The 14,527-nt window shown below is 45.1% G+C and overlaps 1 protein-coding gene across 1 annotated transcript in view; it reads left to right on the top strand.

Annotated features, from left to right (window-relative positions):
* The first annotated feature begins 6,878 nt into the window (after positions 1-6,878).
* Positions 6,879-14,527, top strand: part of Ppp4r2 (protein phosphatase 4 regulatory subunit 2) — a 45,592-nt gene continuing 37,943 nt past the window's right edge. The window contains exons 1-2 of the mRNA XM_027931890.3: positions 6,879-6,927; positions 7,455-7,536. Of these exons, the coding sequence (XP_027787691.1) occupies positions 6,894-6,927; positions 7,455-7,536 (116 nt within the window). The 5' untranslated portion in view covers positions 6,879-6,893. The remainder of the gene's footprint in view (positions 6,928-7,454; positions 7,537-14,527) is intronic.

Raw genomic sequence — 14,527 nt, forward strand, 5'->3', positions numbered from 1 at the left:
AGAGAAAGAGAGAAAGAGACAGAGAGCAAGAGAGGGAGACTCTAACTTTTTGGCACAGCTGAAAGGCCCCTGGCTGCCCTCTCCTACCCTTCTGCACAGCATTTACATTGATATGATGTACGGTTTAGAGAATAATGATAAGAAAAAAAGTCTGTGCATGTTTAGTACAGAAGCAACCCCCGCACCACCAAATATTTTGGATCCATGTTGATTGACTCCACGGATAAGCCCCCAGGAACTGTTCAGCCTGAGAATCTCCTTGTGTGAGTTCCGTGTCCCCCAAGCCTATGGATTTGCTGGGAGGGGCTGTCCCTTTCCCACCTTACCTGCTCCACCCTTCTGGGGTGGGGACACAAACAGCATCAACATGTAATTAGGCAATGGCAGATGTGTCATGCTTCCTGACAGCCCAGAAGACAGCCACATTCAATCAGCATGTCTTTGGGTTGTCTCAGCTTGTACCTTCCTTCCAGAAGAATTCAGTTTAACTTATTCAGGCATGGCCTGAAAACAGGAATCCAAAAGGAGATGGGGGACAGACAGTTGGGTGGTGCAGGGTGTCAGAGCCCAGGAGAGGTGAGGAGGGCAACTGCTGGGGGGATTGGAGGTGGTGGCAGGAGATGGATCACACACCGGGGACACTGATCCAGCGGGTGGAGATGTTAAGGGTGGTGGTGGCCAGGTTCTTCATCACTGGAGAGCAGTTGTGCATCTGGACGGGGGTAAACCAGAAAGAATCTTCTAGTGTGGGCTTGGAATTGCAACCTGTGAACTCAGAGTTTTCAGCAATATTTTTATATATGTAGATAGAGAAATAAATGTGTGTGTGTGTGTGTTGTATGAACACATGCATTTATTTTCTAGCTCTGTTTGAAGATAAGACTCCATGATAATAAACATTCTAGAACCTTCATTTTGGTTTACAAAAAGCATTCTCCACTGAAAAGAATCAGAACTTTTTGGAAAGGATGACTGATTCCAGGACTGGGCATGAAAGATGGAAGATGAGCTGAGAATAGCTTTTTTTTTTTTTTTAATTAATTTTTTAAGTGACATAAAATTGTATATATTTATGGTGAACAACAGGTTGTTTTGAAATGTGTCTACATTGTGAAGTGGCTAAATCAAGCTGACTGGTTTATGCACTACCTCACATATTTATTTGTGGTGACAGAACTTAAATTAGATTTTCAAGTATACAATACATCGTTATCAACTATAGTTACAGGTTGTACAGTTGGATTAGCTCTTTGTATCTGAAAATTAGGAAGTGCTCCAAAAATAATGGAGACACATCAGAAGGACCGAGAGACCAACTTGAAGAAGCTCCCACTAGCCAGGCTGAGAACAATTTAGGTGTCAAAAATAATAGTGGAAATGGATCATATCCACTGAATAAACTAGGAGTGACCGTGTCCAAGCTGGTAGGACCTCTAAAGGGGAGTAAGGCAGATGAGATTCACCTTAGACTGGAGTGAATAAAAGAAAGGTGGCATTGGGCAATCACCACTTGGCAAACATCACAGTAATAATTCATTCAGCCAAGAACATCAATGAAGGCTAAAACCAGGGAGTGGAAGTTTGATTAGAAATGGGATATTTGCACAGTCTCAAATACTGCTGCCCCCGACACACCAGACACTTTAGAACAATACAGTGGCCAGCATGGTGGACCCCAAAATGCTAAGCCCCATTCCCTGGAGCCTAGGAAGTCTCCCTTATTTGAAAAAAGGGCCTTCAGATGTCATTTAAATTAAGGGTCCTCAATGAGGACTTCATTCTGCATGACGTGGGTGAGCCCTAAGTCCAATAATGGATTTCTTTTTAGAGAGTGAAGCAAAGGTGGGCATGGAGGGGTCTGCACACCTGTGGTCCCAGCACCCAGGAGGCTGAGTTAGGACCATTGCTAGAGCCCGGGAGTTTGAAAATAGCCAGGCAACATAGTGAGACCCTGTCTCAAGCAAAAATGAAATGGAGTGAAACATACGAGTCTGGCCTGGATTCTTGTCTTATAAAGGACACCACTGAGTGGATGGGTGTGCGGTAAGAGAGGCCTGGTGGTCAGATGAAGGCGATGTACCAGTGCTCAGCTCTTGGGTTCTTGCTAGTGTCATGGGCATAGAGCAGCACAGCTTTGCAGGAACTGCATTTGTCATTTCTTTATGGTGAACACACTAAAATTCCTTTCTTCTAGCTTTTTGAAATAGCCCGTACATTATTATCATCCATAGCTCCTGGACCCTACTGCAGCTTCAGCACCCATCGATCACCCTCTCCCTCTGTCCCCCCACCAGCCTCTGCTAATCACCATTCTACTCTCAACATCTCCAAGACCCACCTTTTGAAATTGCACCTATGAGTGGCATCACTTGGTCCTTGTCTCTTTCTGGGCCTGGCTTATTCTGCCTAAGATGAAGAGCTTCATTTCCACCTATGTTATTACCAATGGCAGGATTTCCTTCCCTTTTATGGCCGAATCATATTCTATTGTATATAGGTACCTCATGTCCCTTGTCCATCCATCATTGATGGACACTTCAGCTGTTTCCATGTCTTGGCTGCTGTCAATAGTGACGCAGTAAACACGGGAGAGCAGATGTCTCCTCAACATACCCGTCTCACTTCCTCTGGATACAGATCCAGGAGGGGGATTGCTGGATCATATGGGAGTTCTATTTTTCAAATTTTGAGGAACTGCCACACGTTTTTTTTTTCCATAATAGCTGAGCAATTTATCCTGCCCCCAACAGTGTGCAAGGGCTCCCCTCTCCCCACACACTCGCAAGCCCTTGTTATTTCAAATCTTTTTGATATTAGCCATTCTTACTGCACAGAGGTCTCATCTCATGGTGGTTCTGATTAACATTTCACTGATGGTTAATGATGATGAACCTTTAACAAGTCCTCCTATTATGTAAGTTTTCTCTTCACTTTGTTATTTCTTGTGCTGAGCAGAAAGAGAGTGGTATTTTTTTTACATTGTTTATACCTTTATTTTCTTTATTCTTTTTTATGTGGGGCCAAGGATCAAACCCAGTGCCTCACACATGCCAGGCAAGTGCTCTATCACTGGGCCACAACCCCAGCCCAGAGAGTGGTATTTTGACCCAGACTGTTCCCCTTCTCCAACTGGATGTTAGTTTTTCTAGATTTGTTCTCAGTCTCCTCTTGTTCCTTCCCACAGACTCCTCTCAGAAGGACAACCAAACCCATAAGTTCTTGCTAGGGTTATAAAAGGATCCTCCCACACATTCTCTGACCTAGTTCTGGCCCTTCTCTCCTCCTCTTCTGTTTCCATCTTCCACTACCAACACTGCATCGTCTCCAGGTCGGGTCTTTCCCTCTGGCCAGTCTTTCTGCATGTTTGAAATCGTTAAGGTTGACCTCCTCCATTCGACCATGAGCTCCATGGGGAAAGAGAGATTCTCCACTGTCTCCTCCCTTCTTTATATCTCCTTCCACTTTATTCCTGTTTTCTGAAGGGCTCTTCTCTGTGGGCACCCATCTTTCCAGTCTTTAAGTGAGGCCCTCTTGAAAAGCCACTTCTAGCCAGAAGAGTGCTACACACCTGTGATCCCAGCTGCCTGGGCAGCTGAGGCCAAGGATTAAGAGTTGCCCATTCTCGCTGGGCAACACCATGAGACTCTGTCTCAAACAAATAAATAAATACAGAAATAAGAAATAAAAATGAATACAAATAAAAGACACCTTCCCTACCTGCCTGGGAGAGTTTTGGCAGGCCTCCGAATGCCTGGTTCACATACTCGTCTGCTGGCCTGCATCAGGGTCTGTACTTATGTCTCGTCTCTCCTGGCATTTTGTAAACTTCTTGAGGATGAGACAGTATTTGGGGACTCAGAAGCCAGCCTGGGGTTGACTCACAGGTGAGTCCCTGGCCTGGGTAGTTATGTGACCTTCCACAAGTTATTTTACCACTTTATACCTGTTTCCCTTTCTGTGAAGTGGGGATAATAATGTCACTATCTCAAAGGACTTTTGTAAAGTTCTTAGAATAGTGCCAGGCACCAAGAAAAAAAAACTTAATATTGTTACTATTTAATTTCTTATTTGTTACATTAGTTTTCTATTGCCACATAACAAATCATACTGAAACTTAGAAGCTAAGAACACTTATAAACATTTCTTGTCTTTCATTGTTTCTTTGCATAAGGAATCAGGAAATGACTTAACTAGGCTGTTCAAGCACAGGATCTCTCCTAAAGTTGTGATCCTGATGTGACTTGGGTGTGAAGTCATCTGAAGGGACTCCTGAGGTGGAGGATCCACTCCAAAGGCCTTGGTGCTTCCCTCTGTGAGTCTCTCCAAGGGACTGACAGTCAGGGCAGCTGGGTTCCCCATCAAGACCCACTGAGCAATCTAACAGGCCTTGGACCTTTGGAGATCTAGCCTCAGAAATCACATGTCATCCCCTCCGCCATACTCATTGGAAGTACTCTGATTCAGCTTGGGTGAAGCTTATTCAAAGGCAGAAATCCCAGGAGGCAGGATCATTGACAAGGGTGGGTGCTGGCAGCCATGTTTTAATTCTGTTTTCCTCCAAGGGAATTAGCAAGAGTTGGTCCAAGGCTCCAGCAATGCAGACATGGGGACACATGGGGGCTGGAGAATTCCAAGGAAGAAATGAACCAAGGCAAGTAATTCCTTAGCCTCATCTCTTACCTCTCCTTCCTTTGTCATCTCAACTTCCAAACACTGCATCAGGTATATGCACACAACAATGGCAGCCCAAGGGAACCAGGGAAGTATCCCAGAGGAAGTGGTGTTTAAATTGAAACCTGAATTGTTTTAAGGAAAAACTTTAAGACAGAAAAATCAAAGGCCTTGAAATGAGAGAGAAGAGGGATGGGGTGTAAGTCAGGGATATGGAGCTTGGCTAGCACACACAAGGCCCTGGGTTTCATCCTCAGCACTATCAAAAAACAAAACAAGAGCTGGGCACAGTGGTGCACATCTGTAATCCCAGTGGCTTGGGAGGCTGGGACAGGAGGATCAAGAGTTCAAAGCCAGCCTCAGCAATTTAGTGAGGCCCTAAGCAACTCGGTGAGACCCTAACCTCCCCACCAGCACCCCTCAAAAATGAAGAGCCAAGTGGGCTCTGAAGAGTCAAAAGAAATTCAGTCTGAAACTGAGTGTGATGGAAAGGACAAAGTAAAGAGGGAGAAATTAACTTGTTTGTTTGCTAATATAAAGTTCTAACAGAATTTTCTGGACTAATGAATTCTCTTTGACTGTGCTGTACAATTCAGACGCCACTAGCCACGTGTGCCTATAAAGCACTTGAAATGTGGCTATCGTGACTGAGGAATTGAATTTCATTTAAGAACTCAGGAACTGAATTTAAATTTTTATTTTAATTATGTTAAATTTAAGTATCCACACATGGCTAGTGGCAACTGTGTTGTGCAGCTTAGCTCTTAGGTAGGAGACCTGCTGCAAGAGTAGACCAGATGGCAGAGAGAAGGGGAGGCTGAGCTGTACTCTGGAAGCAGGAAATCCCTTCAGACCACGAGGGACCGAGATAAACTAAACCCCAGGCATGGTAAGCACCGACTGAGCGCTTGATGATACCACTCTACTCCTCACCCTTTGCATGTTTTGCTTTGTGGTGCTGGGGATTAAACCAAGGGCCCCCATATGCTAGGGAAGAGCTGTACCACTGAGCTGCACCCTGAGCCCAGGGACATTTGAAATGGAACTGGATGCTTTGAGGAAGTTAAACAGAGGACTTGTTCTCAGGTGGGGAAATTTGAGAGAGATGTTTTGGATATGAGGGGCTTTTTCCTACAAGTACTGCTTAGGGTGAGGGTCAGGGTCAAAGCCATTATTTTTTAAGACTGTCAACAGTGTCGAGAGGAGCACCTTCTGAGATAAGCCAAGCCCTGGGCCTCTTCCCTGCTTCCCTCCCGCCCTTCCACGACTCTGCCACAGGTCCTGGGGAAAAGCAGGGACTGAGTGACTTTGTGAACTCAGACCAAAGTCTAAAGATGCGTGCACGCCGGAGCCTCGCCGCGCTCTCTGCTCGGGGACTGTCACGGTCGCGCACCGTGACCCGCCGGGGCTGGGGTCCCTGCCCTCCCGCGGCGCCTAGGCGATGCGGGGGTCGGCGGGCGCGTTACCACTTCCCCCATCCTCGGGTCCCAAGCGCAGGTGAGAAACCGAGCTCGGGTAACCAGGGCACGGTCACGCGGGCAGAGCGGGCTGCAGCGGGACGTGGACCCCCGGACCCAGCGCCTGCCTCCAGCCCTGGGCCGAGCGCGCGGCTCCCTGGTGGGCGGCAGCGGCCGGCCGAGCGGTGCGGCAGAGGGTGCCAGGACCCTGACGGCTCCCGCGCGCTCACGGCCTCGGAGGTCGGCCCCGGGCAGAGTGGGGCACCGCGCTTTCACTGTGCGACTGGGGAAGACCAGGCTCGGACAGAGCAGGCAAACGTCGCCGGGCCCCGCAGCAGGCAAAGTCGGGCTCGCCCAGTCCGGGAGCGCGGCTGCAGCCTCCGCGGAACCGGGCCACGACCGGCGGCGCAGCGCACGCGCCCTGGGGCCCGACGCGCGCCACTGCCGCGCACGCGCTCTCGGCCCGGGCGGCGCGCCGCGGCCGCGCACGCGCTCTGGGGCGGGCGCGAGGACGGCGGTGGGGAGCGTGCGCGCGGTGACGTGCGGGCGCCATGTTGGAGGGCTGGTGGTAGTGGCTCGGGGAGGTGCTCGCTCTATCGGTCTCGCTCTCGCTCGCTTCCCCCGGCTCCCTTCGGTGCCCCCCCCGGTCGCCTGCGTGCCGGAGTGTGTGAGGGAGGGGGCGGGCGTCGGGGGGGTGGGGGGAGGCGCTCCGGTGCCCGGGAGCCCGCGGAGGGAGGCGGAGCCGGCGAGGGACTCCGGGACGCCATGGACGTCGAGAGGCTGCAGGAGGCGCTGAAAGGTGGGGGTCGCCGCGCGCCCTCTGCGGCGCGCTGCTCGGCGGCCGGGCGGCGCGGCCCGGATCCCTCACCCCGCGGCGGCGGCGGCGGGCGGGGCGGGGGCCGCGCGCTTTGTGTCGCGGCGGCGGGGGAGGGGCGCGGCGGCGGCGCCCACCGGGACGGCGGCCTGGCGGCGGGCGGCGGGCTGTCTTCCGCGCGCCCGAGCGCTCCGGCCGCCCCCGAGCAACAGGCGGCAGCGCCGCGCCTCCGGGTCGGGCGGCGCGCGCCCGCGCGGTCGTCTTGCGACGCCCGGGTCGTCTGGGGCACGCGGCCGGGGCCTCCCAGTGGCCCGGGGCGCACTCGGGGGCCTGCGCGACAGGCCCGGGCGGCGGGCGCTGCCTGGGGCGCGCGGTCCGCGGCCGAGGCCGACCTGTTGGCCGAGCCTGGGTGCAGGCCGCTTTGTGCCGGCTGGGCTCGGCGGGCAGGGCTGGGCGGAGCGGGCAGCGGGGAGCTGCGGGAGGCATCGATAACACGGCTCTCCCTTATCTAGATTTTGAGAAGAGGGGGAAGAAGGAAGTTTGTCCCGTCCTGGATCAGTTTCTTTGTCATGTCGCCAAGACTGGAGAAACAATGTGAGTTGAAAACGCGCTCCTCGTCCTAGGCCCGCTTACCACTCGGAATTGCTTAGCCAAGGGGGAAAAGGTGTGTTTGGGAAGAATCAAATAATGTAGGTGTGTAAATCGGAGAAGCCCTGGTCACCTAAAGAACGTAGCAAGCAAGTATAGTTCCACTCTGTGCGTGCTCGGCCCCAGGCTTCAGAAGATCCTTTACGTGCAGGTTTGCAGTGGGTCTGCCTTGGCATTCTTGGAGAACCGACTGGCCCGAAAGGACCAGAGAGAAAGACATCATGACCCCCTTCTGGCCGTCACAGGCGTGTACTCCTTATTTTGTGACTTTGACTCTGTTTCAGTCTTTATTGGAGTTTTCTCGTACTGTCCTGTATCCAGACTTTTGCTATTTGAAGTGTAACTTCTATTTATCGTCCTCAGGACTCAGGGTGATTATCTGACAAATTCCAGATGCTTAAGTTTTGACTGTCCTGTAAACTTTCTAAGATAGCTAAGTTGTTACCTATACTCAGCATTTTATTAGGCTTGCTTCCAAATGTTCTGAATCTGAAACCTACAAAGTTAGGGCTATTGTCAAAAGGAAAACTTTAGTTCATTTGTTTTGCAGTTTGTGTGGTAGGAGTTTTGACACTGACCAAGTTAATTTGTTGAGGACAGTACATTTTTGGCATCTTTCCTATTCTTAGGGGGACATCAGAAGGGGGAAAAGTTTCTTTGGGTTCAGTATTAAGTGGGCTCTCTGCTTAGTTTGAGTGCATCCTTCAGAAGGGGTGCTGTATACTTTCTTTTTATTAGGTAATGTTCACGTCTCTCCAGATTTGCTTATGGTTGTAGCCCAGTTCTCCTAAAAACTAGCCTAATTTTAGAAAGGAAAAAGAATCTCTGAGGCAGTAATGTGTGAAAAAATACACGATGTAACCTAACATGACTGTAATGTGTTCAGACTTGTATTTCTACTTATCTTTAACTTATGGAACTTCGTAGTGAAAAAAAGCTGTATTTTAACCTCAGTTACAATCTTTTATAGAACATTGTATTTTAAAAAATTAACACAGAAAGCTAATTACTATTATACAGATAAGCCTAAAAATGACTAGGTGCCATCTTTCGAAAATAAATTAATTCCTAGAATATAAATACTTACATTCCCTTGTTCGTTTTGAATCACTTATTCGTCCAAACTTATTTTTCTCTATAATGTAAAGGAGAAACATTTTGCTTTCAGGATTTTTTTTTCTTATCTACAAGAGTATTTCAAACTATTTGGAGATAAATACATAAAACCTTTTATTTACTTTATCAGATCTGTACAAACTGCCTTCTCTTTTTGATAAAATAACTTTTATCAATATATAAATGTGTACAAATAGTTGAAACTTTCTGAAAGATAAGTTTTTAATATCCTGTCTTACTAGATCACTAAGTGGCTGGGGAAATTATCTGATGGGGGGGGCAGTTATGACAGAGGACTCATATACTCCTATTTCGGCCCTACATTAGGTGTTGTATATTTACCAAGAGTGTTTATATTGAAATGACTGATGTTCTTATATTTGTATTCAAGTAGCCAGCATTTATATATTTAGCTTTAGTTTCCCCCCCCCCCCACCACCATAAAGATGGAACCCAGGGCCTGGCACATGCCAGGCAAGTGCTCTATCACTGAACTATCCTTGTAGTCCCAAACAGTGTTTTTTAATTTAGTTTTATTTTTGTGGGATGCTGGAGCTCCATATTGGGGCTTTGGGTATGCTAGGTCAATACTCTACCACTGAGCTACATCCCAGCCTGATTTCCTTTTTTCATAAATATGGGTGTACCTTAAATTTTGATGCTGCAATTTGCAGTTTCTCTTTCATTTGTTTATTTTATTTCACCTTTTTAATTAGTTTTTTAAAATTTGTTCTGGGGATCAAACCCAGGACCTCATGCATGCCAGGCAAATGCTCTACTACTGAGCCACATTCCCAGTCCCTCTTTCATTTGTTTATGATGACAACAAGCTTTGTCTAGTTTATAAATATTGCAACAGAAGAGTGGAAATCTGAAGAAAACTATTAAGATCTCTTGGATGTTTTAAGATGGATGGGTTGCTGAAGAATCCCAAGAAAACATTAACGAGAAAAGTTTGTGAAACCGTTTTTACATGAAAACCTTTGACAGAGCTGGGGTTGTGGCTCAGCAGTGGAGCGCTTGCCTAGCACGTTGGAGCCCCTGGGTTCCATCCTCAGCACCACATAAAAATAAACAAAATAAAACTGTTGTGTCCAACTAAAAAACAAATATTAAAAAAAAATCTGTGACAGCAAAGATGGTTTTCCTTTTAAAAAAACAATTGATCACACACTTTTTAGCTTTCACGGTTTTTAGAATTATGGGTATAGACTTTGTACTAAGGAAGGCATTGGAGGGAAATTAAGGAACATTGAACACTTTGTCTCCTTAGTCTATTAAAGTTACTTGAAAACATCTAATGTAGGAAGTTAGGGAAGATGCCAGGACCACTTCTTCAGACTTTCTGTATTGGAAAGATCACTTTTGAAAATGGACATTTTCTTGAGTGAAGCTTATTTTTCTAAAGTTAACAGTTTTCAACAACACTCAGTATATATGCTGCGTAAATACAAATGTTGGTTTCACTCATGCAGTTAAAGGTATTTGATGCATTTGAGTCTCATTGTTATCCAATTTGATGGTCCCAGATTGTCTTCCACGTGACCAGTGGCAGCCTCTTCCAGTATGCTCCAGTGTCCTTTTCACATGACTCTAGTAGTCTTAGTTGGCACCTTGTTGTCTGGCTTGGAAATCTTTTCTAACCTCACTTCTTGCCCCAGACCTGGCATCAGCCATTTTTCAAGAAGCCCTGCTTTCTTTAGTGGGAAGTGGTGTTGAAAACTATAATCTTGGGGTTGGAGATGCTTATTACTCAGTTGGTTGTTGTTTCTAGCCTCTTCTTTGAACAGAGCTAGATAAAAATAACTTTACTGAGACTTGTAGTTCAAAATCTGTACTACAGAATTTTTCGTCCACACCAGAGATCCTGTTTTTCAAGGATATCCTATAATTATTTTTATCTAGCATTGCACAGCAGAAAATATAAGAATGCTACATTGCTGCTAGCACAATAAGAACATTATTTTTTTTAACCTAAACTCACCTAATTTCTATTCCCCATTTTAAAAAAGGTAGTTGTATCTGCATTGTCTGAGCACATTGCTGTAATGTAACTCTTAGCTGTTTTTTTTTAGTCAGTTAGTTTTACAATAGTTATATTTGTAATGTTTAATGGTGAGTACTTACACCAGTGTCTGTAGTCAGTTTGGTTATCTGAAGCTCACTCTGTACTAGATTTGTTTTTAGGGTGTGGGGGCGATGTTGGGTATTGAACCCAGGACCTGCACTTCATGCTTTGGTAGCACTGATCATCACTTCCAGCCTCCTCTGGCACATTCTTGCCACAGGGCTTGTGGGGATAGTGTTTCCTGAGTTCTCCTATATATGTTTGGGCCTTTACTCTTGAAGGTTATATTTTGGCTGGAAATCAAGTCGGCTCACATTTTCTGTCCTTGAATATCTTAAAACATGTTATTTCCATTGTTCCCCCCCATTAACTTAGTATTACTGTTAAAATCTGATTGTATTTTAATATTTTTTACCTTATAAACCATCTGCTCTTTTTACTTTGCTTCCTAAAGGATTTTTTAAATTTAAAGTGCAGTGGTTTTTTCCTAGCATATTTTAAAATTTTATTGTTTGTTTTAAAGATTCAAAAAAAAAAAAAAAGTGTCGCAGGGGCTGGGATTGTGGCTCAGAGGTAGAGCGCTCATCTAGCACGTCTGAGGCCCTGGGTTCGATCCTCAGCACCACATAAAAATACACAAACAAAATAAAGATATTCTGTCCAACTAAAAAAATGAATATTTAAAAAATAAAAAACAAACCTTGCTGGACATTTTGGTTTAGTATAGTCAAAGAATGTGGTGTGCTCTTTCAATATGTATTTTTAAATTGTTCAAAAAAATTTTTAAAGCATTTCAGGAAAGTGATTCTTGAATTATTTTCTTTGGTTTTCTTCTTAAGGGATTACTTTTCCTATATTGAATTTTCAGTGCATTTCTTCAGTATTTGTCATTTTTTTCTTGAAGTCTTTATTTTTTTTTTAAACAGCATTATTGAGGTCTGATTGACATATCTGTTGCATCTATACATTCACCATTTAATGGCATTTGGATTATTTCCAGTTTTCTTATTATAAATGTCTTTGTGTGAACTTAACACTTTTTTTCTACTGAATAAACACTGAGGTGTGGAAGGCAGGATCATACTCTAGGTGTGTGTTTAACTTTCTCCATAAAGTGCCAAACTTTTCCACAGTAGTTACAGCTGTTTACATTCCCACCAGCATTAAGGGAGTTGAGCGTCTTTATATCTTTTCTAATACTATAGTCGCGGTGGTGGTGGTGGTTGTTTTTGTGTGATTGCAGGAGTCTCAAGCGTGCTGGTGTGGTCAGTGTTTTTCACTTTGGCCGTGCTGCTGAATGCATATTACATAATGGTTTTAATTTGCATTTCCCCAATGCCTGATGATAGTTGAGCGTCTTTTCACATGTTTATTGTTAAAAATCTTTGACCATTTTGAAATTGAGTTGTTTTATATTGAGTTTTTAGAGTTCTTTATCCCAGAAGAAAGTCTTTTTTATCCATGCTTTGCAAATGTTCTACTGTTTCGTGGGTGTCTTTTCATTGTTTCTCAAAGAGAAGATTTTCACTTAATTCTACTTCAGATTTTAAGAATTTCCTTCTTTGAAAGACTGCATTGTAAGTGTGTTGTTCATTTGTGCTTATGTACTTCCTAGTTTAGTTTTTATTTTAGAAGTAATTTTTTTTTTCTTTCCTGAATTCTTTCACTTTTTCTGAGTTTCTTTAACTGACTTTTGTTGTCTTGTGTCATTCTTCTTGGTGCCTTAGTTCACTTTGAAGTGATATGATGCAATTTTGATTTATTTTGAACAAGGCTTTCTAGCGTGGCTTTTGCTCTCTCTGGGGGTGGAACTCTGCTCCTTATTCTTGGTCTTAAAATAACTTCATATTGAATTTGACCTTGATATTTTGTTCTTAACTTGATTTTATGTGAAATTAGTTTTCCTGAATCTTCAGGAGGAGGCGTGATTTGGGGGAGTTTTTCTAATTACATAGACTGTTTTACTGTTCAAAGATGTGGCACCTGTTCTGAAATTCCAGACTCTGTTCTTTACTCCTGCCTTGATTTGGACCAGGTCTTTGCTTATTTTCCACTGTCTCTTGCTCCTTTGTACGGAGCTGCCCACAGCTCTTTGGTCGCTTGTTGGAGCGTGGTGTGGGCAGGACAGCATCCAGCCCCCCCTCCCCAGAGGTGTCCCTGCAGGTCCCTTCCTTTCACTCACTGCTGGTGCCAGTGGTCACTTCATTCTCAGCTGCTGCTCTCTGGCTGCTCTGCTGTGACTCCAGTGAGAACCTGTGGGCTATTTTCAGATTATGGTCTTTTAGGCCCTTGAGGTACTGCGCAACTTCTGTTCTTTTGCAGATCCTGATAGTGTTACAGGTCCTGTGAGTATCTTTCCCTCACCCACTTACTGGGAATCCTTAGACTAACTTGTCAGCTAGTTTCTTAATGTTGTCCATTAGTCCCCCTCCCCTGCACTGAGGATTGACCCCAGGGTGCACTGAGTCATACCTCCAGCCTTTTTTAAATTTTGACCAGGTTTTGCTGTGTTGCTGAGGCCTGGAACTTGCTCAGCCTCCCAAGTTGCTGGGGTTATAGGCATGTGCGGCCCTGTCCCCGCTGACATGGCACTTTGAAAGATGGAAAACTGTAGTGTTGCCCTCCTCAGAAATCCCTTTTAAGTCTTTTTTTTTGTTTTGTTTTGTTTTTTTTCCATTTATAAAATGGTGATAATCTTCTCAAGTAGTAAGCAAATAGCAGTAGTAGTTGTGATTATGTCATTGATAATGTGTGGTGGTTTTGTTTCTGTTTTATTTCGTTAGTGCTGGGGATTCTCCCAAGGCCTTACATATGCCAGGCAAGTACTGTTCCCAGAGCTACAGCCCCAGTCCAGTAATGCATATTTTGAGTCTGCTCTTTTCCTCTGTGCAGCCACTGTTAACGTATCTGTATTTAGATATTTTAAAAGTAGTTACCAAAATATCTAGCTGCATTATTGTAAAGAAAATCTTTTTAAGCCCATGAGGCTGTTAATCTTTCGGTGCTTTTTTGAGGGAATTTTGTTTGTTTTGATCCTGTGGATTGAACCCAGAGTTGCTCTACCACTGAGCTATATCCCCAGCCCATTTTATTTTTTATTTTGTGACAGGGTCTTACTAAATTCGGGAGGCTGGCCTTGAACTTGTAGTTTTCCCTCAGCCTCCCAAGTAGTTTAACATAGTATTCTTAAATACGTAAAATGTTTCCAAAATGCCAGCATTTCCTTTCTCCATTTGCCATCCTTGTAGCATCTGTATAATTATTTAATGCTTTCCTTTAGGACAGCTTACTTTTTCCTTCAGGATATTTTAAAATGGAACAAATATAGCAGATAAAGGTAAAGCCTTTGTTGTGTCACTTCCCAGGGATATAACTGCTGTTAGTTTTCCCCCCTTAATCTTGAGGGAAATAAGTTATGAAATAATTGGTTTGTTGTATTGTACTTACTTACCCCTCCCTCCCTCCCTCCCTCCTTCCCTCCTTCCTTCCTTCCTTCCTTCCTTCCTTCCTTCCTTCCTTCTTTCCCTCCCTCCCTCCCTCCCTCCCTCCCTCTCCCCACCCCTCCCTTGGCACTATACCACTGAGGTACAGCCCCTTTTGAGACAGGGTCTTGCCAAGTTGCCCAGGCTGGCCTCCTGTCTTGGCCTCCTGCATCACTGGGATCCCAACATGTGCCACTGGCAAATCAACTCACTGCCTCTAAACACTGAAATGTATAATTAGTATAACTTATCCATTTTATCTGAAGTCCTT

Source organism: Marmota flaviventris, chromosome 20 (genome assembly GCF_047511675.1).
Source record: "Marmota flaviventris isolate mMarFla1 chromosome 20, mMarFla1.hap1, whole genome shotgun sequence".
Lineage (NCBI taxonomy): Eukaryota > Metazoa > Chordata > Mammalia > Rodentia > Sciuridae > Marmota > Marmota flaviventris.